We start from the raw sequence: 26,258 nt of genomic DNA on the forward strand, positions 1-26,258 counted from the left end.
TAAATTGGTTTCGTCTGGGTTAGGTCGAGTAAAAATGCGTTGCAAAATCGAACACAGGCACTGAATAACAAGCATCACGTCACTCAAACGTTAGCCAGATGTATCGCTGCTTCAGCAGCACCACAACCGCTGTTGGTGTTGGAGAGCGGTCTCACGACGGCGTTTCGCTGGAGGTGATACCCAGCACCATCGGGCTATCAACAGGAACTCGGATCTCGCGTGAAAGCGCATCCTGATCCAGGTCCTGGAGTGGATGCCAAGACGCCAATGGCACAGTCGTGCACGTGGACCTAATTGAGGAGTTGGTTGTCGAATTTACTAGTTGGTTTCTAGTTGATTGGCCAGCTAGCTTAATGTAACAACCATATTCATTACTCTTTGGATCTTTCGGTGAAGTCACGTAGATAGAAAAAAATCACGACGTTTCGATCGCAACGCAAAGCAATCGTCTCCAGGTGAAAAAATACAGCAGGAGAACTGCTGAGGCAGGAGAAATATCACCTCAGCAGTTCTCCTGCTGTATTTTTTCACCTGAAGACGATTGCTTGTGTTGCAATCGAAACGTCGTGATTTATTATTATTTTCTATCTACGTGACTTTACCGAAAGACCCAAAGAGTGTGAATTCCTGAAGTCACGAAAGCTTTAAGTCAAGATTTAACCTTATTAATTGTTATACAGCACAACCATGAAAACCTACACAGTAGTTACTATGACTGTCTATGTTATCCATATATGTATTAAATAGTTGTTTAAACGTGAGCTTCTGTTGGGTGCAGACACATTTCATTACAGAAACTCTGGACAGAATTCTAATTTACATTTTGCTGTGGATTACATAAACCATAAACATGACACAGCAACGAAACTACTAAAAAGTTTTTAAATTAATACACACACTCAAGCTATCAATGAAAATATGTACATTGGGTGACACTGCATCACAATAATTCATGAAATCGCTGGGAAGCAGAGGGGACTTGGGGGTGGTGAATTGTTACAGCTCCAATGACACGATGTAACACAAATTTTGTTCCTGGGTAGTAAGTGTTATTTTGTAATTGCTTATGCCTAAAAAGTCTAGAAAATTGCTATTATTCCCCACAAGCTTTTGTGACCAGGACAGTGATATTTGGAAATTTACCTATTTTCAATGAGAAAACGGGCGAATTTGTGTCTTTTCGTTCACATAAAGTAAAAAAACAACAACATATGAATTAAAAGTAACATGTATTTATACTAAAGTGATACAAACATGATATAGAACCGAGTCGTTTTTCGAGACTTACAATTATACTGTAAATAAATTTCATGAATCAGCCCCTAAATGTAGTCTCCCATCATGTTTTTGTTATACTGCCCTTGGTAGCGGCGTTCAAAGTTCAGTATATCCTGGTGGAAGCGCTCGCCTTGCTCCTCCGAGTACACTCCCACGTTCTCCTTGAATTTATCAAGATGAGCATCAAGGATATGAACTTTGAGGGATGTCCTACAGCCCATTGTGTCGTAGTTCTTCACCAGAGTCTCAAACAGCTCCACATAGTTTTTGACCTTGTGATTGCCCAGGAAGCCACGAACCACTGCAACAAAGCTGTTCCAAGCCGCTTTCTCCTTACTGGCGAGCTTCTTGGGGAATTCATTGCACTCCAGGATTTTCTTTATCGGTGGTCCAAAGAAGACACGGGCTTTGAACTTTGCCTCATACAGCTTAGGGAAGAAGTCTTGAAGGTACTTGAAGGCTGCCGACTCCTTATCTACAGCTCTGACAAATTGTTTAATAAGGCCCAATTTGATGTGCAGTGGTGGCATCAGCACCTTCTGGGGGTCCACCAGTGGCTCCCACTTGACGTTGTTTCTCCCCACAGAGAACTCGTTCCGCTGTGGCCAGTCCCCCCTGTGGTAGTGCGCCTTGGTGTCCCTGCTATCCCAAAGACAAAGATAGCAGGGAAACTTGGTAAAACCGCCTTGGAGACCCATCAGGAATGCCACCATTTTTAAGTCTCTGATGACCTCCCAGCCGTACTCATCATACTTCAAGGTGTCCAGCAAGGTCTTGATGCTTTTGTAATCCTCTTTGAGGTACACCGAATGAGCCAGGGGAAGAGACGGTTACAGGCGATTCCGATTGCCTCGAAAAGACTGGTCACATTGTGGCAGAAGCGGAGCCCATTTTGACGGGTGAAGAAGCTGCAAAAAGGTTGGTGACGCTTCCTCTGATCTGCGACTTGCACACTTTCATCCAACAAGTTCTACTGCTTCAGCCTAGACGTCAAAAGCTCAGCATTTGACTTGGTGAGACCAAGATCTCGGATCAAGTCATTGAGGTCTTTTTGGTTGGGGTAGTATGGGTTTCTCTCCTCAGCTCTACCTCTGAAATTGTTATCTGGATCTACAAAGTCTTCCTCGATTTCTGACTTGCTGCTCTCTTCTAAAGACGGCTGCTGTCTCTCCGGAGGAGTGGGTACGAGGAGCTCATGGCAGTGTGGCACCGGGGCGATGGATGAAGGAAGTTCCGGAAACGCGACAGCAGGTGCATTCTTAATCATTGTTTTTTTCGGTAAAGTCACGTATGTAGAAATACAATAAAATTATGTTAAAACAAAAAACAATCACGACATTTCCATCACAACGCAAGCGATCTTCATCAGGTGTCAAGAACAAATAACGGAGGTAAATACAACAAAAAGATGAGAGACAAGAATTCAACAAACCTGAAAAAACATTATGTGAAGCACATCGAATCAGGCCAACAACACAGTTAAACACTTCCTGGCGGACCACAAATTTCAGAATAGTGTTAAATTTCGTGTTCAACCTTTGGATTGCACGCACCAGCATAGATAGAATGAAAAATACGAGGTACACGGTCAGTAGAAATATATATACAAGTCCACCAAGAGGTAAGGAGGGAGGAAAGACGGACAGGCAGGCAGAGAGAGAGGGTGGGGGGGGCGGAGGGATGAACAGAAGCTTAAATAGGAAATACGGTTGGAGGGGGGGAGGGGCCAGAGCGAGAGCGGCAGCTCAAACACGCACATCTTACACATACAAAACGGCAGCTCAAAAAAGGACCACCTCTTGAAAATACAAAACAGCAGCTCAAAAAATGACCACCTCTTGTAAATACAAAACGGCAGCTCAAAAAAGGGCACATCTTACACATAATTACAACGGTAACTTTCCCATAGTAGTGTGATAATAAAGTATTTAAGCTTTCGTGACTGCATAAAATTACTCATTGTTTTTTTCGGTAAAGTCACGTAGGTAGAAATACAATAAAATTATGTTAAAACAAAAAAACAATCACGACGTTTCGATCACAACGCAAGCGATCTTCATCAGGTGTCAAGAACAAATCACGGAGGTTAATACAACAAAAAGATGAGAGACGAGAATTCAACAAACCTGAAAAAACATTACGTGAAGCATATCCAGTCAGGCCAACAAAACAGTTAGACACTTCCTGGCGGACCACGAATTTCAGAAGTGTTAAATTTCGTGTTCAACCTTTGGATTGCACATACCAGCATAGATAGAATGAAAAATACGAGGTACACGGTCAGTAGAAATACATATACAAGTCCACCAAGAGGTAAGGAGGGAGGAAAGACGGACAGGGAGGCAGAGAGAGAGGGGGGGGGGCGGAGGGATGAACAGAAGCTTAAATAGGAAATACGGTTGGAAGGGGGGAGGGGCCAGAGCGAGAGTGGCAGCTCAAACACGAACATCTTACACATACAAAACGGCAGCTCAAAAAAGGACCACCTCTTGTAAATACAAAACGGCAACTCAAAAAATGACCACCTCTTGTAAATATAAAACGGCAGCTCAAAAAAGGGCACATCTTACACGTAATTACAACGGTAACTTCCCCGTAGAAGTGTGATACTGTACTCAGAGAGACTAAAACACCAGTTCTCTACAAACGACGCTGCTTCTGTCTGAAGAGGGCTCAGGCAGATCACCAACTACAAACCCAGAGCCCCCCACACCACTAACGACTCCCGCCTAGCCAACGACCTGAACGAGTTCTACTGTAGATTTGAAAGACAATTGGACTGTCCTGAACCACCCCTTCCAACCCAAGAGGCCCCATCCCCCACCAATACTACAGAGACGACTATCTCCTTTCAGGAGGGAGAAGTTAATAGACTTTTCAAGAGGCAGAATCCACGCAAAGCAGCCGGGCCGGACTCTGTCTCTCCAGCCACCATCAGGCACTGCGCTGACCAGCTGTCTCCGGTGTTCACCAACATCTTTAACACCTCCCTGGAGACATGCCATGTACCAGCCTGTCTCAAGTCCTCCACCATCATCCCTGTGCCCAAAAAGCTAAGGCCAACAGGACTAAATGATTACAGACCGGTCGCCCTTACATCTGTGGTAATGAAGTCTTTTGAGCGCCTGGTCCTGGCACACCTCAAAGCCATCACAGACCCTCTCCTGGACCCCCTTCAGTTTGCCTACAGAGCCAACAGGTCTGTGGACGATGCAGTTAACATGGCCCTCCACTTCACCCTAGAGCATCTGGACGCCCCAGCATCCTACGCCAGGATCCTGTTTGTGGACTTCAGCTCGCCTTCAACACCATCATCCCTGCCCTGCTTCAGGACAAGCTCTTCCAGCTGAACGTGCCATACACCACCTGTAAATGGATCACAGACTTCCTGTCTGACAGGAAGCAGTGCGTTAAGCTGGGAACACAAGTCTCTGACTCCAGGTCCATCAGCACCGGAACTCCTCAGGGTTGCGTCCTTTCCCCTCTGCTCTTCTCCCTGTATACCAACAGCTGCACCTCCAATCATCTGTCCGTCAAACTATTGAAGTTTGCGGATGACACCACCCTCATTGGGCTGATCTCTGGTGGGGATGAGTCTGACTATAGGTGGGAAGCTGAACAAGGCCAAGGGCTAACACTGTTTTTAACATTTGATCTACATAACGACACCTTGCCGATATTAACTATGTTACCCTATTTGTATTTTTTTATTTTTAAATTATATCTTAAAGCTATTTTATATTCGATATTTATTTAATTTTATATACTTCAGCCCCTTGGTGTTAGACTTTTAACCCTTATTATAGTAAGACTTGTTTAAAACTTATTTAAGATTTTAGATTCCTATATGTTGAATGTATGCACCATCCTGCCAAAGTAAATTCCGTGTCGGTGTGAACTTACATGGCGAATAAAACCCTTTCTGATTCTGATTCTGATAATAAAGTATTAAAGCTTTCGTGACTGCATAAAATTACTCATTGGTTTTTTCGGTAAAGTCACGTATGTAGAAATACAATAAAATTATGTTAAAACAAAAAACAATCACGACGTTTCGATCACAACGCAAGCGATCTTCATCAGGTGTCAAGAACAAATCACGGAGGTAAATACAACAAAAAGATGAGAGACGGGAATTCAACAAACCTGAAAAAACATTATGTGAAGCACATCCAGTCAGGCAAACAACACAGTTAGACACTTCCTGGCGGACCACGAATTTCAGAAGTGTTAAATTTCGTGTTAAACCTTTGGATTGCACATACCAGCATAGATAGAATGAAAAATACGAGGTACACGGTCAGTAGAAATACATATACAAATCCACCAAGAGGTAAGGAGGGAGGAAAGACGGACAGGGAGGCAGAGAGAGAGGGGGGGGGGGGGGGCGGAGGGATGAAAAGAAGCTTAAATAGGAAATACGGTTGGAGGGGGGGAGGGGCCAGAGCGAGAGCGGCAGCTCAAACACGCACATCTTACACATACAAAACGGCAGCTCAAAAAAGAACCATCTCTTGTAAACACAAAACGGCAGCTCAAAAAATTACCACCTCTTGTAAATACAAAATGGCAGCTCAAAAAAGGGCACATCTTACACATAATTACAACGGTAACTTCCCCGTAGAAGTGTGATAATAAAGTATTAAAGCTTTCGTGACTGCATAAAATTACTCATTGGTTTTTTCGGTAAAGTCACGTATGTAGAAATACAATAAAATTATATTAAAACACAAAACAATCACGACGTTTCGATCACAACGCAAGCAATCTTCATCAGATGTCAAGAACAAATCACGGAGGTAAATACGACAAAAGGATGAGAGACGAGAATTCAACAAACCTGAAAAAACATTGTGAAGCACATCCAGTTAGGCCAACAACACAGTTAGACACTTCCTGGCGGACCACGAATTTTAGAAGAGTGTTGAATTTCGTGTTCAACCTTTGGATTGCAGATACCAGCATAGACAGAGTGAAAATACGAGGTTATATGGTCAGTAATTACCTCATCAGCTCTCGCAATGTTGATGCATTAAAATAAAAACCGGATCGTGGTAACGAAGCATCGATTACAAAAAATATATTACACTCACAATGCAACGCACTGATTTGTGTAAGACTCACTGAAGGTATCATTTATACGATATATATGCAAAAGATTCGCTGTAACATCTCGAAATCTAAATCAGGTCAAGGCTCCCGGGAATCTCATGCCTTCTTCTGTGTGGCCACCCCGACTCTGAATCCCTCCACTATCGATGCAGCCTCTGCGTCAATATCCTAACCTCTCCCGACCCTTGGCTTCTACTGTTCCGTTCTTTTTCCATCCTTTTCCTATTTCCCATTCTTTCCTGTCTTCCCCTTTACCATTCCGCGTTTTCCCCCACGCGTTAACGCCCTTGACTCTACTCCCCTTCCCGCCGTGAGGCCACGGGAGCAGAGCCGCTGGTCTAGGCTAGCGGAGCAAACAAATACTGGCCGGATGGCCCTCACATTCTAAAGGTTGTGAATTCTGGTTGGAGGTTCGTTCACTGAGCCCATCACCTTCCTGTAGACAGGTCTAGGAGGTGTTCCTCCTCTGAATTTGACCCTCGCGATCTGGGTCCGTCTGTATTTTTCCTCTTGTGATTTGCCACGCGAGGCGGCGATGTTGGGGCCCACGACCTCAGGTGTGGGAGAATGCAATGCCTGTCGGGTCCGGTGTGGGCTGTTGGGGGCCTCGTTGCAACGGAGGCTCTTGCTGCCTCCCTCATCCCCACTCTGTTCTCCGACCCTTGCTGTCGTCGGTTTGGGGCAATCCCTTCGGAAGTGCCCCTCTTCTTTGCAAAGATTGCATTTGACGCAATCCTTGCCATAGAACAATCTATGGGCACACCAAATAGATTTTTCCAAGACGGAAATACTCTGCAAACCCACCCCTCTTCTTTGCAAAGATTGCATTTGACGCAATCCTTGCCATAGAACAATCTATTGGCACACCAAATAGATTTTTCCAAGACGGAAATACTCTGCAAACCCACCGGCTACCTTCAGAGATTTGTTCGCGAAGTCATCTTCGGTCTCCGCTCGGCATCGTGGGTCAGTCAGGACGTTACTGGCTGACCCGGTTATGTAGTTACCCTGTTGGGGTCTAGTGAGCATGTGTACGTTGGTGTAATTAGCCCTGTCGGGGCTGTGAAGTAAACGTGTTGCTTCCAAGTCAAGTGGGTGCCTCAGTGAAGAACACTACAGATGTATTTGTATGCACGTAGACTTGTCACTTACCTGCAATGGTCATTCATCTCTGCTGCTGCCCATTGGAATCATGCTACACGTGCCATGACATTTCAGACAAAAGCACGTGTAGCTTAAAAAATGCACACGCTAAGATCGTGTATTGGTAGCGATGACAAGGGTCAGTGATCGTGTATTGGCAGCGATGACAAGGGTCAGTGCACAGGTGATACATGCAGTCCCTAGCCACTTGTTGACGTGATTGGCCAGTTCTGTGGTTTAACACACGAAAGGCTTGGAAATAATTAATCGGTCATTAGGTAGAGTATGGAGAAATGCTTAACTGATATTGAAAACGACAAGACCTGGTTCAATGCTCATAGGAAATGTTTATTACGTTGCTATTTTAACACTGGGTTCCATTCACTACCGTTTGCCTGTTGGATCGACCTTTTGAACACTTCCTCGCACCCATTCCAGTTTGAAGCAACCCCCTCTCGCTCCCCTCCCTCACCCACTGCTCGTCCCTCCTGACCACCCCACCGCTCCCGAAGTGACGAAACCAGTTCCATGTCAGCGTCACAGACTGTCGAGAATGCCCCATCCACTCACGCCCCCTCTGACCTCTCTCCTCCCCCCCCCTTGCGCCTCCTTCCTACGCCCTCCCTCATCCTCCACCTCTCTCCACCCCTCCCCCCTCTCTTCCCTGCCCTCGCTCACCCCTCGCCCCTCCCACCGCTCCCACCCCCCCCACCTCCCCCCCAGATCTTCTCTGCACCTCCCCCCTCGCCCCTCCCCCCTACCTCCCCCCCCAGGTTTTCTCTGCGTCTCAACCCATGCCCCTACCCTCGCCTCCCTCAGCCTCATCCGTTCATCGCTCCCCCTCCTCGAATCCCTGCCGCCCTCCGGCCCTGCCGCCGCTCCCCGGCCCCCGGCCCTCCCTGGCCTGCAGCCGCGGCCCAGGGACGCGGCGGCCGCCTCAGCCTGGCCGAGATGCCGTCGATGCTCCTGCGGTCTCCTCCTCCGTCTCCACCTCGGCCCCTCTCGACGGCCGGTGGTCGTCGCCGGTCGCATTCTTGCTCGGCCCTCCTGCGCCGTGACGGCCGTCGCGGTTTGGTTACCCGTGGGTCTCTACGAGTCGTGGGCTTCTGTGAGTGTCTGGCAAACACAACCCCCTGCCTCCTCGTGGTGCCTGCCGGGCGGCGACGCTGCGGCGGGCGGTGTCGTGGGGGGAGGACCAAATTGGCCTCTCCCCTCGTGGTGTCTGTGACCACCACGGCGGCCACATGGGGGCTCTGGACGGGTGCGAGGGTCTGGTAACCCCTCCACCTTCAATTAATTAGCACAAAAACACGACATAGATGCGTGTGCCCTGAGGTGCGGTTGGTGGTGGTGCTGGTGGTGGTGCTGGTGCTGGTGGTGCTGGCGGTGCTGGTGGTAATGCTGGTGGTGCTGGTGGTGGTGGTTGTGTTGGTGGTGCTGGTGGTGGTTGGCGGTGGTGGTGCTGCTGCTGGTGGTGGTAGCGCTGGTGATTGTGCTGGTGGTTGTGGTGCTGGAGGTGCTGGTGCTCGTGGTGCTGGTGCTGGTAGTGCTGGTGGTGGTAGTGGTGGTGCTGCTGGTGGTGCTGCAGGTGGTGGTGCTGGTGGTGCTGGTGGTGGTGCTGGTGGAGGTGGTGAGGGTGGTGGAGGTGGTGAGGGTGGAGGAGGTGGTGTTGATGATGATGGTGGAGACGGTGGTGGTGGTGGAGGTGGTGTTGATGATGGTGGAGGGGGTGGTAGTGGTGGTGGTGGTGTTGATGATGATGGTGGAGGGGGTGGTAGTGGTGGTGGTGGGGTTGATGATGATGGTGGAGGGGGTGGTAGTGCTGGTGGTGGAGGTGTTGATGATAGTGGAGGGGGTGGTAGTGGTGGTGGTGAGACAAAGGCGGCCGGCCGGGCGGCGGCGACGGCACTTTGCTAATCTTCGACGAGGAGGTGCGCCCTCAGCGGCCTGGAGTCCACGTCGTTGACGGCGATGCACACGTACGAGTCGGTGTCCTCACGCCGCGCGCCAATGACGCGCAGGGTGCCATTGTTGAAGGTCCGGTGGCGCTCGTCCTGCAGGCGGAGGTTCCGTGAGTCCTTGAACCTGGCGGTGAGAGAGAGAGAGGGGGAGGGGGAGAGAGAAACCCGCCGGTGATATTCACGAAACCGACTAAACTCCCGCACCTTAAAGCTTTCGTGACTGCAAGGATTCATCTTCTTTGGTTCTTTCGGTAGAGTCACGTAGAATGAGAATAAAATAATAAATAAATTACACAAAACAAAATAACGCAATAAAATTCTCACGTTTCGTGAAGAAGGCCACTTGTGTTGTGGCCGAAACGTCGTGAGAATTTTATAGTGTTATTTTATTTTATTAATTTAATATTTTATTCTCATTCTACGTGGTGACTTTACCGAAAGAACCAAAGAAGAAGTTCAACGTAGGTACAGGCCTCGCGGTACAAAGAGCGCCCGAGGCATCCTTAGCCGAACAAATGAGCCACTTCGTCGGGGCTGTCGTTTGCGACATGGCCGCTTCTGATAACACATTCTCCTGCGGAGGGAGGGAGCTGGTAGTAGGAACGTTGGGTTGCTCGGTCAATGGCAGCGTGGTGCATTCAGCACAATATGCCCGACTGTGAGGGCGGGCACGAGCCGGCGTGAGTAGGTTAAACGTTGAGTTTTATAAGGGCACCACGGGGTGACCAGCCCCTCCACACCCAGCCCCACCCCTCCCACCCCCCACCCAGCCCCACCCCCCACCCAGCCCCTCCCCACCCAGCCCCACCCCTCCCACCCCCCACCCAGCCCCACCCAAGCCCCTCCCCACCCAGCCCCACCCCTCCCATGATTGGATGCACGACTGACAGACACAACAACAATCCCCTGTGTGCTGCTGGTGGTGTAACAACCAGGAGGTTCCTACACAGTATAAAGCGCTCCGTAGCTCAGTGGCCATGAGCTGGTGAAACTATCCTCATGGCGGCACCCCCGGGGTAGTGAATGATACCAACTGGCTCACGCGAAGTAGATTCCTCTAAGATGAAGGTACTTTGCACGCTCGCTGGCCATCAACAAAATATTCATTATGAGACCTCCTTTGCCAGTAACAAGATATAGTAATAGGTTTTACCCTTTTGACTGGCACAAAAACTGACACCTTTATTCAAGGCATCATGTTTGCAATAACCACAACACAAGCAGTCAAAATGCAAACAAAAGAGACAACTCTGATAATGGTCCAACACCAGTGGAGACTAGGCTCTAAGAAAAGCCGTCTCGGGTGTGGACCAATCAAATTCAAGGACAGTGCATATTATTATCAGAGTTGTCTCTTTTGTTTGCATTTTGACTGCTTGTGTTGTGGTTATTGCAAACATGATGCCTTGAATAAAGGTGTCAGTTTTTGTGCCAGTCAAAAGGGTCAAACCTATTACTATAACAAAAGATTCGTTCGTGAAGCCATCCATATACATATAGAAACGGACACAATTTCAACCGAGGAGATGGGTGCAAAGTGAAGGATGTTATCAACCAGTTTAAGTCATGACTGGCTGTGATGTTCCCATCCTACCACCTTAGCTAGTTGCAATTTACGCCCATTTCAAACTTGCGCGTTCACAGTATTGACACCGACACAGCCATTTCGCGCGCCCACTACCCCTCTTATAGACGACCGCTTGCGTTGCGATCAAAACGTCGAAGTTTTTGGTTTTCCGTTATTTTTCTGTGAACCGATCTACGTGACTTTACCGGAAAACACCCCCACAAAGAATATGGCCGAGGCGATCGGGAATCTTTTATTTCTGGGACGCTATTTTTTTTACCGGGGTGTTACTCAACTCCGCGACCGGGGTACCGGTCGATCCGAAATCAGTGCCACGCTCGGCGATCTCGAAACGCTAAACATCAGCGTGAAAAAAAAACCGTCACCGTTAACATTGAACTTTGAGCGGCGAATCGCAAGCGGCTCGTCGAGATGAGTCGACTGCCGCATCGCCGGCCATCAGCAGACTAAAAATTACTGCATCACGCACATTACGCGAGAGCCGGGGTATTATGATACCCCGGGGAACCACCATGAGGTTCAAATAAATAAACAATCGTCTAAGTGAGCGGAGAGAGAGAGAGAGGCAGAGAGGGAAGGAGCCAGGGCAGCGTTCCGTCTCACCACAGGAACTCGGCGGGCGGCCACGAAAACACCGCGCACTCCATGTACACCGCCTCTCCCTCCCTCACCACGTACAGCCTGTCTTGCTTCGACAGCATCTGTGGGGGCACGGCTGTGGGAGGAGTGGGGGGGCACAGACAGCCAGCCGGAAGGGGTCGTCCGTCAGAGTCGGTCCAAAGTGCCCTGCCTAGAGGGGGGCGACCTACAGCCGTCTGTCCAGTCAAGGACCTCCTCCTCCTCATTCTCCTCCTCCTCCCCATACTCCTCCTCCCCATACTCCTCCCACCTCCTCCCCATACTCCTCCTCCTCCCCATACTCCTCCCACCTCCTCCCCATACTCCTCCTCTTCCTCATACTCCTCCTCCTCCCCATACTCCTCCTCCCCATACTCCTCCTCATCCTCCCCATACTCCTCCACCTCCTCCCCATACTCCTCATACTCCTCCTCCCCATACTCCTCTTCCTCCCACCTCCTCCCCATACTCCTCCACCTCCTCCCCATACTCCTCCACCTCCTCCCCATACTCCTCCTCCTCCCCCCCATACTCCTCCTCCTCCCCATACTCCTTCTCCTCCCCATACTCCTCCTCCTCCCCATACTCCTCCTCCCCATACTCCTCCTCCCTCTTCCAACCTCCCTCCTCGTCCTCCCTCCTCCTCCTCCCACCTCCTCCCGGTCACCCCCCCACCCCCCGCCCCCCGCTCACCCGGCACTTTGATGTAGGCGTTGGCCAGGATGGTGCCATGCCGGTTGGAGGCCTCACACTGGTACACGCCGGTGGCTCCCCCGTCCAGCCGCCTCAGGGTCAGGGAGTCGCCGTCCACGCTCCGCCCGGGCACCGCGGGGGCCTCTGCTCCACCGCACAGCGACACGACACCCGGCACGGTTTGGTGCGTGTGGGGGCCTTGACACGATTCAGAGCATGTTTTTTGTTTCCATTTTGACCACCAGCATATGTGGTGGTTAATGCAGACATGATTCCTTGTAAAAGGTTTCAGTTTGGTGTTTTACCATTTTAACACAGCTGTTTTGAAAGAAAATTCATTGTTTTTTTAAACTGATTGGTCCACACCAGAGACAGCTGCCTCTGGTGTGGACCAATCAGTTTCTGTGAGTTTGACAGCTGCCTCTGGTGTGGACCAATCAGTTTCTGTGAGTTTGACAGCTGCCTCTGGTGTGGACCAATCAGTTTCAAAGACAATGCATATACTTTTCGATTTAAAGCTTTCGTGACTGCAATGATTCATCTTCTTTGGTTCTTTCGGTAAAGTCACGTAGAATGAGAATAAAATAATAAATTGATAAAATAAAATAACACAATAATATTTTCATGACGTTTCGGCCACAACACAAGCGGCCTTCATCAGGTGAAGGGACGAGACTGTCTGGTAGGACAGCGCTGGAGTGAAAAAGCCACGTTCAGATCACGACCTTTAAGCTGTGTGAGAAGAAACAAAGCGCCTTGACAAAGGAATTAGCATATAATTTAGCATTGAAATGGCTGAGTGATTAGCTTGTGACTGGTCACAGAAATGGCTATGTTAAAAGTTAAAGCATACACATCCGCAGAGGCACCCCTTGACAATGGAATTAGCATAGAATTTAGCATTGAAATAGCTAAGTTAAAGCATACACATCCGCAGAGGCACCCCTTGACAAAGGAATTAGCATAGAATTTAGCATTGAAATAGCTGAGTGATTAGCTTGTAACTGGTCACAGAAATAGCTATGTTAAAGTCAGAGCATACACATTCACCGAGGCACTTAGTACAAATCAAACAGGATAATTTAGCATTGAAATAACTAGGCGAATTTAGCATTGAAATAACTGAGTGATTAGCTAGTGACTGGTCACAGAAATGGCTATGTTGAAGTCAAGGCCTACACATCTGAGCTAATCACAGTACTATATAGTGAACCAATAAAAAATAAAACCAAAATATAAATTACCTTAATGTTATCAATAAACTCTATATTCTCCAATCAGCTAAGCTACCAACAATAAGTCGTTATATATCACAATGCTATATGGCGAAAAAATGGGTGGATTCTTACCCTCAACTTTAGCAACACGGATAGCTACGGGCCCCGTTCAGACGAACGAGTTCATCCATGGTCGGAACAGAGGAGGGGGAGAGAGACAGCTGCAAGGCGCTATTATACTCCATGTTGTAAACCATACCATTAACCGTGGTGTGAGAGGTATTAAGAGTCAATGCTGGCGAAAGAGCTGCGGTCTGAAGTTCATCGTAAAATACAATTAATTCAGAACAGAAAATGTTTAAAACATCTTTCCAATGGTTACTAAGTCAGAATCCATCTTCTCGGTTGAAATTGTCTCTGTGCTTGTATATGTGAATGGCCTCATGAACGAATCTCTCATAGTAGCCGGTTGGTTTGCAAAGAACCTCCGTCTTGGAGAAGTCAATGTCATGTGAGCCCACTGAATTATAACAGTGATCTGCCACGGCAGAGGAGTTCGTTCTACCGTGTTTCAAGTCTGCTTTATGTTCGCGGATGCGGTCCGAGATATGTCGTTTGGTTTCTCCAATGTAGCTACTACCACAGAGGCACTTTAGTTTGTAAACGCCCGGGTACTGTATGTCTGGAACAGCATCTTTTACAGATGGAACTAAATCACGGATTTTATGTACTGTGTTGAATCGGACCTGGATCTTGTGTTTATTCAGGATTTTGGAGATCTTTTTAGTGACCCCTGCAATGTAGGGTAAGGTGATGGTTTTGAGTGGCTCCACAAGAGGATCCTTCTTCATGACTGGAGTGATGGTTTGCGGATTGTGTAGTCGAAGTAACCATTAGCCCTGAGAGCCTGGTGTACGTGCTTGAGTTCACTGGTAATGTGTTCCTGGTCAGAAATGCATTGGGCTCTATGGTATAGAGTCTTGATGAGGGAGTTCTTCTGGGATGGATGGTGGTGGGAATCCGGTTTCAAGTAAGCATCTGTATGGGTAGCTTTCCTGTAGACAGAGTGGCTCATTGAACCATCATGTCTCCTTTTAATTAAGACATCCAAAAAGGGTAGTTTGCCATCTTTTTCGACCTCCATGGTAAATCTGATGGCTGGGTGTATGGAATTGATGTGGTCGCGGAATTGGTCTAGAGCAGGCTGGCCATGTGGCCAGATGACAAAGGTGTCATCAACGTACCTCTTCCATAAGGTCGGGCGTAGAGTGGCAGTCTGGATGGCGTCAGTTTCAAATTTTTCCATGAATACGTTGGCTACAACCGGAGATAGGGGGGAGCCCATTGGGGTGCCCTCAGTTTGTTTGTAGAAAATTCCATTCCAGGTGAAGTATGTGTTGGTTAAGCAATGTCTCACCAGGGGGGGTACATCAGTATGCAGTCCTTGATGAACCAGGTCTTCAATGATAGCGATGGTGTCAGGTACCGGGACTTTGGTGAACAAGGACACCACATCAAAACTGACAAGCAGGTCGTCTGGGGACAGGGAAATGCCTTTGATTGTCGATACCAGGTGAGTAGAATTTAGTACCGCAGAGGTGGTTTTTCCAGTGAAAGGTCGCAGTATATCAGCAAGAAAACGTGCCAGTTTGTAGGTGGGGGAGTTGATAGTAGAGACGATGGGACGAAGGGGTGTATCTTGTTTATGTATCTTTGGAAGGCCATATAATATTGGTGGTCTGACAGCAGAGGGTTTCAACGAGAACTGTTTGATCTCATCAATTAATGCTGTTGAATCAGAGTATGTTTTTTGTTTGCATTCTGACCACCAGTATATGTGGTGGTTAATGCAGACATTATTACTCGTAAAAGGTTTCAGTTTGGTGTGTTAACATCTTAACACAGCTGTTTTGTTGTCAGAAAAAAGTGGAAAACCTATTCTCAGGCTATGAGTGTGTGAGCGTGTAATAGACTGTGAGTGAGTGAGCGTGTAATAGACTATGAGTGAGTGTGTAATAGGCTGTGAGTGAGTGAGCGTGTGATAAGCTGTGAGTGAGTGAGTGTGTAATAGACTATGAGTGAGTGAGCGTGTAATAGACTATAAGTGTGTGAGTGTGTAATAGACTGTGAGTGTGCGAGCGTGTGATAGGCTGTCAGCGAGTGAGCGAGCGTGTGATAGGCTGTCAGCGAGTGAGCGAGCGTGTGATAGGCTGTCAGCGAGTGAGCGAGCGTACGAGAGTGGACGAGCGTGTGGACGAGCAAAGTCAGTGGGTAGTGAGCGAGCGCATAGGTTGGACGAGCGGGCGAGGAGGCGTCTCACCGTCGATGGGGACGCCGTTGAAGAACCAGCGGACGAGCGGTTTGGGGATTCCGTCGGCGAGGCAGGCGAGCTCCACGGTGTCCCACGGAGCGTAGACGCGGCTCTCTGGCTCGGGAGCGATCCAGTAAGGCTTGGCTGCAGCGGTCGGGAAAACACGAGGAGGAGGAGGGGGGAGCAGGTGGTGGAGGGGGGGAGGAGGGGGGAAGGAGAGTGGAAGGAGGGGGGAAGGAGGGGGGAAGGAGAGGGGAAGGAGGGGGGAAGGAGGGGGGAAGGAGGGGGGAAGGAGGGGGGGGTATTAATTTGAGGTCGAGTCGACCTAGGAGAGGCCCGGGACCGGTCAAAACAATCGTTGCCGCGACTTGGGACCCGCAGGGTTCGCTAACCGCCGTGCCGCCGCTCCCTCCGTCGCCCCCCGAGGCACCTTCCACGGTGACGGTGAAGGTGTGCAGGGCTCTGCTCTCGCCGTTGTCGGCGTGACACCGGTAGACACCGGCGTGGGCCGCCAGCGCGTGACGGATTGCCAGCGTCTGGTTGAAGGCACCGAAGGTGATGCGGCCGCTTGGGAGCTCCCCGTCCACCTTGGCCCAGCGAAGCTGCGGTGTGGGGCTGAGCGCACGCAAGCGGGGGAATGCGCGCACGTGTACTCACACGCACGTGTACTCACACGCATGTGTACTCACACGCACACACACGTGTACTCACACGCACGCGCACACACGCACGTGGGTGTGCGCGCATGTGTACTCACACACACGTGCACACACGCACGTGGATGCGCGTGCACGTGTACTCACACGCACGCGCACACACGTTCGTGGGTGTGCGTGCGAAACTAGCGTGGGATATTACGTAGTGTAGTGTGAAGTGTAGTGCATAGCAGTGTAGTGTACAGTAGTGAAGTGAATAGTCGTGTCGCGTGTGTGTGTACGTGCGTGTGTGTGTGTACGTGCGTGTGTGTACGTGCGTGTGTGTACGTGCGTGTACGTGCGTGTGTGTGTACGTGCGTGTGTGTACGTGCGTGTGTACGTGTGTACGTGCGTGTGTGTACGTGCGTGTACGTGTGTGTACGTGTGTGTGTGTACGTGCGCATGTGTACGTGCGTGTGTGTACGTGCGTGTGTGTACGTGCGTGTGCGTACGTGTGCCGAACGGCAATGCTGTGGTCAGCAGTGCCATGGGAGTAGGGCCAACTTAGATTCGCCATTCCCCCCATGGCGTTTGTAGCCACCATAGCAGCAAAAGGGGGCTTTGGACGGTTGCGAGGGGCTGGTAACCCCTCCAGCTTCAATTAATTACCACTAAACCACGAAATAAAACTCTTATTAAGCTTGTGTCGCAGGCCCCGGGGGGACAGGCGTTTATGACGTCTCCTGGCCAAACCCCAATTGGCGGAGTCAGGAGACTGAATCCTTACCCTCAGGGCTCCTCCAGAAACAACAAAAAACCACTACGTGTGGCCACGTGGAATGTTTGAACGCTCACTGCGGAAGAGAGGCTGCCACTCCTCTGTCGGGAGCTGGAATGGTACCGCCTGGATCTCTGTGGCTCCTGCCACCATGAGGGGTGGACAGTCCTCTACTCGGGGCAGGAGACTGTCAAACGACAGGGAGCGGCTGCTCTTCTGAAAAATGAATGAGGGGGGCGTGGGAGCGTGGCGATGAGGTGTGGGAAGCTGTAAGTCCCAGGCTACTTTGGGCTCGCCTTCCCATCAACCAGAGGCGAGGAGTGGTGGTCATGGTTACATATGCCCCACCGAAGATGAACATCCGTGGAGGGATGCAGGCAAGGTCGATGAGTCAGATGCCTTCTATAACCTCCTGTCACAAGTGCTAGCTAAAGTGGCCCCTCGGAATAGAGTCATCTTGTTGGGCGACTTCAATGCCCGAGTTGGTCATGATGCTGGCACCTGGTCTGGAGTGATTGGAGGGCATGGGCCAGATTAGCTCAATGACAACGGTAGGAGGCTGCTAGATTTTTGTGCAACCCAACACGCCGTTCCGGCATCGGCGCATCCACACATCATGGATGCATGCCGGGTCCAAGCAAGAACAACTGCTGGACTACATAGTGACAGAACGGCGGATGAGGGCCCATGTCCTTGACACCAGGACCTACCATGGAGCTGATCTGCCCATTGACCATCGACTTGTCATCTGTAAGATGCGCCTGCCATTCTTCCACTCCGGTGGTGGATGTACACCCAGGACCCCATTCAAACCCATAGTGGCCTGGTCTCAGCTAGCTGATTAAAGTTGCAAGCGAGAATTTCATCATCGCTTGCGGCTGGGATTGGCATCGTCCCCGACTCCTCCTGATGTCGAGGGTAAATGGGCGAGGTTTAGGACTGTGACTCATGCAGCTGCAATGGCTGCTTTGGGTACACGGTCCAGACCTCCCCAGAGACCCAGGCTGACAGATGTTCAGGCTGACTGAGAAAAAGCGACAGGCCCACTCTCATCGTCTACAGCATCCCACGTCAGAGAATGAGGAGGCTTACCGCAGCCTTCGCTCGAAGGTTCGAAGAGCCGTGAGGCACTGCAAGGATGGGTGGTGGTTGCGGGTTGCTAAGGAGATGGAGTCTGCCTTAATGGCCCGCATTCACAAATTGCTCTTTCACTCCATCAAAAAATGTACCTGCAGCACCACACCTATTACCATCATCAGGGGAAAGAACAGCGATCCAATCTCCGACCCCCAGGAACAGTTTTGCAGATTTGCTGAGCATTTCTGAGGTCCTGGGGGAGGAGAAATCCCTCAGCCTGGAAAACATTGTGGGACAAAGGGGGGATGACCCTACTGAGACCTGCGGTGCCTCAGATATTGGAAGAAGTCACCCCCTGTGAGTGGCTGGCTGAGGTGCCATCTGTTGAGGAAGTACTGAAGGCGATCCAGAGTCTGAGACCAGGAAAGGCACTGGGCAGAGATTATCTCCCAAGTGAAATGCTGAGGGAGAGTGGCGTTTGTGCACAGACTGCCCTCCACGACATCATAACAGTCTGGACTACTGGACGGCTTCTGCAGGATTGGAAGGATGCCCTGGTGGTCCCCCTCCTTAAGAAGGGGGACCGCACAGACTGTTACAACTACAGGAGCATCTCAATCCTCAGTGTGCCGGGAAAGGTCCTGGCAAGGATTATTCAACTTCGCCTTACCAGGCACGCTGAGGAGAGGCTTGCGGAGCCCCAATGCGGTTTCAAGAAAGGGCGGTCCTGCACAGATGTCATATTTTCTGTCCGTCTGCTACAGCAGAGGTGTAGGCAATTCCAACAAGATCTACATCTCTGCTTTATTGACCTGGTCAAGGACTATGATACCATCAGTAGGCCTGGGCTCTGGGTTGTTCTTCGTACATTTGGAGTCCCTGACCCTCTGCTCACAATTATTAAGGACCTTCATGATGGTGAGCAGGCACCGGGTAAAACTACGTGGCCGGGAGTCGGAGTCAATCCCTGTTTACCTTGTTGTGCGACAGGGATGTCCTCTGGCTCCCACATTATTAAACATCAATTTCGACCACGTAATTCGTAAAGCCTTGGATGGCTGTATGGGAGGAATTTCCATCTGGTATAGATACAATGGGAGGCTGATCGATGCCCAGGTGCGGTCAAGGGATTGCTCCCTATTGGTCAACAGCGTTATGTATGCCGATGATCTGGTAATTGCTGCTCACTCAGGAGGAGTTGGAGGTGCTGCTGCTGAACCTGGAGCTTGCCACTGAGAGGTGGGGCCTTACCATCAGCCCCACTAAAACTAAGCACCTGCCTGGGTATGTTGTCCCATCGGACACTCCACCCCCACAACTCCCAATTGGTGATGGGGCAGTTGTGGAAAGAGTGAAGAGTTTCCCATACCTGGGCAGTGTGCTCATGACCGGCTCCGGTTTGGCAGCAGAGGTCTCACTTTGAATCAGTCGAGCGGCATTATCTTTTCATTGGTTGTGTAACGCTGTGTGGAAGCTACCTGGTCTGTCGCTCCGCACGAAGCTTCAGGTCTTCTCGGCCACAGTCATTCCCTCCCTTCTCTACGCTTGCGAAACGTGGACCCCCCTAATGGAACATCTTTGCCGGTTAGAAACATTTAGGCTGGCCTGCCTACGATCCATCCTTGGTTTAACCGGGCTGGATTGTGTGAGCTCACAAATCCTTGAAAGATCTGGACAAAGTCCCATCGGTGAGCTCCTCTGGCAGGCACGGCTGCGTTGGCCAGGTCATGTAGCCCGCATGCCCAGATACCGCATGCCTAAACAGCTTTCATGACTGCAGGAATTCATACTCTTGGGTCTGTCGGTAAAGTCACGTAGATAGAAAAATAATAATAAAAATCACGACGTTTCGATCGCAACACAAGCAATCATCTTGAGGTGAAAAAATACAGCAGGCAAACTGCTGAGGCAGGAGAAATATATATTTGCTTGTGTTGCGAATGAAACGTCGTGATTTTGATTTTTATTTTTCTATCTACGTGACTTTACCGAAAGACCCAAGAACATGCCTAAACAGATTTTGTTCGGCCGGATCGAGGGGGCTAAATGGGCGCGGCACGGGCTAGAGAAAAGATGGAGTGATGTGGTACAGGAGGACGTGGAGCTGACTGAATTGCCGATGACCGGTACCAGCGGTGTCAAGATTGGCCTCTGTGGAAGAGGCTCGTGAAGGACGCTGCTGCTACTGGGCAGTTGGAGGCAGTCGCCCTCAACAACGGAGGGCGGAGGAGCGACGCTCACAACAACGAGCGTAGGGGCTGTGTGGCTAAAGCACAACAGGTTGGCACAGTAGGCGGCACAGGTGGTGCATCGGCCAGTCATCTCAGTCATCTCAGTCAGTCGACCCGTGGCACCTGGGTCTGCCCCGTGACCTCCTGCCAGCGGGCGTTCGACACTTCACGTGGCCTCAACGTGCACATAGCCTGGCACAAGCATCGTGGTGATGTCACCGCTACTTAGTGGTGAATGGCGGTTGTTGTTGTGTGTGTACGTACAGCCCTTGAACGATGCACCCCAGCAGTAGCGTGTCTCCCTGAAGCACCAGCTTGCTGCTTGTCTTACCGCGAGGCTCCACAAACACCGGACGTCTCTTTGACGGATGAGCTGTGTGTGTGTGTGTGCGTAGGGGAGTGGGTGGGTGGATAGGTAGTGTAGTGGTTAGCACTATGCTGCGCTCCGACCCTGCTGACCCGAGTTTGATTCTCGCTCACAGCCAACATTTTGATTATCTGAATCGATCCTGGGCCTACCCTAGGTCGAATCAGCCTCAAACGAGTGCCCGGTGCGTTTTGTAGTAAACATTGCCACCGGGGAGACAAAGACGGCCGGGCGTGGTGTTGGCCACCCCCTTGTGTGCCGTGTTGGCCTTCACAGGTGCTCGCTAACAACAGTCTGTTAAGGCCATACGGGGGGATCTTTGTCAAGTCGAGCGAAACAACCCCCTACCTCCTCATTGGTGCCGGACGGTAACGCTGCGGTGAGCAGTGCCATGGGGGGAGGACCAATTTCAATCGAACATTTCCCTCGTGGCGTTTGTAACCACCACAGCGGCCAAATGGGGGCTCTGATCGGGTGCAAGGGGCTGGTCACCCCTCCACCTTCAATTATTAGCACAAAACCATAAAAAATATTCTAGCGGGGGGACAGGCGTCCATGACGTCTCCTGGCCAAACCCCATTTGGCAGAGCCAGGAGACTGAATCCTTACCCTTGGGGATCCTCCAGAAATAACAAAAAGCTACTGCGGGTGGTCACGTGGAATGTTCCGACGCTGACTGTGGATGAGAGGCTGCCACTACTCTGCCGAGAGCTGGACAAATACCGCCTGGATCTCTGCGGTACTCAGGAGGTCCGGTGGACCGGCTCTGGCTCCTGCCACCATGAGGGGTAAACAGCCCTCTACTAGGGGTAGGAGACTGCCAAACAACAGGGAGTGGCTCTTCTTCTGAGCAAAAGAATGAAGGGGGCGTGGTAGCGTGGCGGTGAGGCGTGGGAAGCCGTAAGCCCCAGGCTACTTTGGGCTCGCCTTCCCATCAACCAGAGGCGAGGAGTGGTGGTCGAGGTTACTTGTGGCGACAGGCCCACTCTCATCGCCTAGAGCAGCGGTCCGCAACCTTTTTGGCACTAGGGACCGGTTTGGTGGAAGACGATTTACTCACGGACCGGGGGGCGGGGGTTCATCATTGGGTCTTTCCCCCTTTTCAAAGAAGCTCTCCGGCGACGTTTGTTTCTTAACTCCTTGTGGCTACCTAGGGGGTTAGAGCTTGTGGGCTTACTCATTGTGGCTACTAGGGGTTAGAGCTTGTGGGCTTACTCATTGTGGCTACTAGGGGTTAGAGCTTGTGGGCTTACTCATTGTGGCTACTAGGGGGTTAGAGCTTGTGGGCTTACTCATTGTGGCTACTAGGGGTTAGAGCTTGTGGGCTTACTGTGGCTACTAGGGGGTTAGAGCTTGTGGGCTTACTCATTGTGGCTACTAGGGGGTTAGAGCTTGTGGGCTTACTCAATGTGGCTACTAGGGGGTTAGAGCTTGTGGGCTTACTCCTTGTGGCTACTAGGGGTTAGAGCTTGTGGGCTTACTCATTGTGGCTACTAGGGGTTAGAGCTTGTGGGCTTACTCATTGTGGCTACTAGGGAGTTAGAGCGTGTGGGCTTACTCATTGTGGCTACTAGGGGTTAGAGCTTGTGGGGCTTACTCATTGTGGCTACTAGGGGTTAGAGCTTTTGGGCTTACTCATTGTGGCTAATAGGGGGTTAGAGCTTGTGGGCTTACTCATTGTGGCTACTAGGGGGTTAGAGCGTGCGGGCTTACTCCTTGCGGACTCACCGCTCACCTCCTGCTGCTGTGCGGCCCGGTTTCTAACAGGCCACGGACCGGTACCGGTACCGGTCCGGGGGTTGGAGACCCCTGGTCTAGAGCATCCCACGTCAGAGAATGAGGAGGCTTACCGCAGCCTTCCCTCGGTTATTGAGGCGATGGAATCGGCCTCAGTGGCCCGCGATCACAAATCACTCTTTAACTCCATCACAAAAGTAACTTGCAGCACCACACCCATCACCATCATTAGGGGAAAGAAAAGTGATCCGATGTTCGACCCCCAGGAACAGGTTTGCAGAATTACTGAGCATTTCTGTGAGGTCTTGGGGGAGGGGAAATCCTTCAGCCTGGAAAACATCATGAGGCAAAGTGGGGATGACCAGGGAGAGATGATCTCCCAAGTGAAATGCTGAGGGAGGGTGGCTATTGTGCTAAGACTGCCCTACATGACATCATAATCAGTCTAGACCACTGGACGGGTTCCACAGGATTGGAAGGATGCCCCCGTATAGCCTGTAACAGACTGTTGGGGCAAGTGCTGTTAGCAAGTAGCACCTATGAAGGCCGGCATGGCACACGAGGGGGTTGGTGGCCAGCACCACGCCCAACCGCCTTTGTCTCTCCAAATGGTGATATTTATAAAGTCGCACCAGGTACACACACACGTGCACACACACGCACACACGTACACAGACGCACGCACGTACACACAGACGCACGCACGTACACACACATGCCCTGCCAGCGATCGCCGCCACCGCCGCCGCTCACCGGGTTTGACGATCAGCCGAATCGGCCCCTTCTGCTGGATGGTTCCAGTGCGCGGATAGCGGGTGCAGCACACGTAGTAGTCCACGTCCCCGGGGAGCACGTTGGCAAAGTACAGGTCGCCATCCAGGCCCTGGGACACTCGAGCATCCAGCCGCACTCTCTGCATGGCTGCAGCACCAGCAGCACGCCGGGGGTAAGGGGGGGGGGGGATGAAAGGGTTCGGAACGAGAATCTTTAGACTGCAGGAGGAGGAATCCGACGAGCCATGAAACTGAATTGTCACAGAAGTCCACCACTAAACCAGCATCAGCATCATCAGCAGCAGCATCATCAGAATCAACATCATCAGCATCATCATCAGCAGCAACATCAGCATCAGCAGCATCAGCATCATCAGCATCATCATCATCAGCAGCAGTATCATCAGCATCATCAGCAGCAGCATCATCAGCATCATCATCATCAGCATCATCATCAGCATCATCATCAGCAGCATCATCATCAGCAGCATCATCATCAGCATCATCATCATCAGCATCATCAGCAGCATCATCCGCCGCGCAAGTCATGGCAGCAGAAGAGCCCCTGTACAACGTATAGCGACGCACTGCCTCCCCCGATTCACAAATCTGGAAGGATACATCACGGCAATGATGCACTCCACTTCTCGCTTGCCTGGCTCGACAACCTGAATGTGAAATTGTAGTCGTTGTCTCTGCATCTACATCAGCATCCGTGGGAAAGAGGAAGAAGCCCTGCATACCAGGCAAGGTAGTCAACATCTCCTAGCCACCGCGATGGCGACGAGAGACACCTCAAACTCCCAAATACGCAGCAGCAGGCGTCGTCAGGGTCGGGATCAAACCCACGACCTCCCGTGTACCAGGAGAGGTAGTCAACATCTTCCTATCCACCGTGGTACTCACAGCCGTCCAACCAGAAGATGTCGGGAGGGGGAAAGCCGTGGGGAGGGTTGCAGCGCAGCACGGCCGGGGAGCCCTCCTCGGCGAATACGGGGCTCAGGTCCTCAAGGGGCCACGCCGGGGCACCTGCAGCACAAAAACAAAGACGCCGCCCCCGCCCCCGCCCGTGTAGCCTTAACAGATTGTCGGGGCAAGCGCTGTCAGCGAGCGGCACCTTTGCAAGGCCGGCACCGCGGCGCACGCCGGGCCGGCTGGTTTACCGCGCGCCGCGCCGGGGTGCTTGTCCCCCTACTCACGAGCCAGCCGCACGGCGATGTTGGCGGTGAGGGCCGTTCCATGCCGGTTCTCCGCCGAGCAGCGGTAGACCCCCTCGTAGGCCTCCATAGCGCCGTGTCGGCCGCCGGATGCGGCCAACACCGCCGCCGTGTCCACGGTGAAAGTGCCGGAGCCATTCCCGTGTTGCTTCACGTTGGGGTCCCAGCCTGGGTCAAAACGCCGGCCGTCTTTGCTCCACCGGAACCTGAAGCGCAAATGGGAGGGGAGGGAGGAGAGGGGAGGAGAGGGAGGGAGGGAGGGAGGGAGGGGAGGGAGGGAGGGGAGGGAGGAGAGGGAGGGAGGGAGGGAGGGAGGGAGGGAGGGAGGGAGAGGAGGGAGGGAGGGAGGGAGGGAGGGAGGAGAGGGAGGGAGGGAGGGAGAGGGAGGGAGAAGATGGAGGGGAGGGAGGGAGGGATGGGGAGGGAGGAGAGGGAGGAAGGGAGGGAGGAGAGGGAGGGAGGGAGGGAGGAAGGGAGGGGAGGGAGGGAGGGAGGGAGGGAGGGAGGGAGGGAGGGAGGGAGGGAGGGAGGGAGGGAGGGAGGGAGGGAGGGAGGGAGGGAGGGAGGGAGGGAGGGAGGGAGGGAGGGGATGGAGAGAGACGTGTTTCACCCGAAGCTCCTGGCCTTACCTCTAAAACTTTTATTTTTCTCACCCTTTTTTCGGGATGTATTTTCACCAACAGTGTCTTGCTTTACACACAATTTGTGATCACTTTCTTTATTTATTTGGACTTCCTTCGTCCTTCTTTCCTCGTTCCTTTATGTTGTTTTCACCGTTCAGGGCGCGGCTGCGCTCTCTGCAGTGTACAGGTGTCTTCGCTCTCCGCACAATCCTCCACTTTTACTTGATAGTCGATTTCATAATCACGCTTTTCTTTGTTGTTAATTCGATTTTGAGTTCCTTTGTTCCTCAAGCAATTTTTAGAATTTTGTGCGTTTTTCGTGTTTTCTGTTCATTCCTTTGTCTCGCGTGCCTCCACGTGTTACACGCACCCACGTGTTGGCACTGTACCCACGCCGGCCGGTGTGAGTGCAGTGCCAACATCCCCTTTAGACCCCTCTTGTGTTGTACTGCGAGCGTGTTTACAGCATTTTTTTATTTTTATTGGTGTGCTTTTTTTCAACATTAAGTAATTTTACCCTCTCCATGGGAGCTTTGGGTGGACAGCAGTAATAGTAATTATGAGAAGGTGGTCATAACACAGGTTTGACCATCTTTATAAACATTCATCTTCGTTTCTTGTTTTTTTGTCAATAATTTTCTTGGCTTTAGAAAATAAGAGAGATTTGCTTTAGCAGTTGTGTGCGACATCTCACACGAGAAAGCTACCACGCCTACGCAAGGCCGGTCTCTTGGGGCCTGTAAGGCGCCCGCAGCAGCAGCAGCAGCAGCTGGAGCCTCCACGCGAAGGCTGGGATCCGCTGCCCCGGCTTCCACCGATGTCCCGCTCGAAGTTTACGCGGAAGCGCTGGGCGCCATCGTGCCTGGAGGCTCGATAAAGTACGCCTCCAAGGTGAGCGG

At 51.3% G+C, this 26,258-nt stretch overlaps 1 protein-coding gene across 6 annotated transcripts in view; it reads right to left on the reverse strand.

Moving 5' to 3' along the window:
- Positions 1 to 8,305: 8,305 nt before the first annotated feature.
- Positions 8,306 to 26,258, reverse strand: part of LOC142920148 (neuronal cell adhesion molecule-like) — a 36,636-nt gene continuing 18,683 nt past the window's right edge. For 5 of the 6 annotated variants that reach the window (XM_076062617.1, XM_076062616.1, XM_076062614.1 and 2 more), the window contains 9 exons: positions 24,719 to 24,942; positions 24,426 to 24,548; positions 23,500 to 23,667; positions 20,907 to 21,015; positions 16,352 to 16,536; positions 15,931 to 16,065; positions 12,394 to 12,537; positions 11,686 to 11,797; positions 8,306 to 9,618 (listed from right to left, as the gene is read on the reverse strand). In XM_076062617.1, the coding sequence (XP_075918732.1) occupies positions 9,447 to 9,618; positions 11,686 to 11,797; positions 12,394 to 12,537; positions 15,931 to 16,065; positions 16,352 to 16,536; positions 20,907 to 21,015; positions 23,500 to 23,667; positions 24,426 to 24,548; positions 24,719 to 24,942 (1,372 nt within the window). In that variant the 3' untranslated portion in view covers positions 8,306 to 9,446. The remainder of the gene's footprint in view (positions 9,619 to 11,685; positions 11,798 to 12,393; positions 12,538 to 15,930; positions 16,066 to 16,351; positions 16,537 to 20,906; positions 21,016 to 23,499; positions 23,668 to 24,425; positions 24,549 to 24,718; positions 24,943 to 26,258) is intronic. The other variant, XM_076062618.1, reaches the window with a different exon arrangement.

This window comes from Petromyzon marinus, unplaced genomic scaffold (assembly GCF_048934315.1).
Source record: "Petromyzon marinus isolate PM22_M1 ecotype Great Lakes invasive population unplaced genomic scaffold, UKy_Petmar_22M1.pri1.0 PM_G_Scaffold_69, whole genome shotgun sequence".
Classification (NCBI taxonomy): domain Eukaryota; kingdom Metazoa; phylum Chordata; class Hyperoartia; order Petromyzontiformes; family Petromyzontidae; genus Petromyzon; species Petromyzon marinus.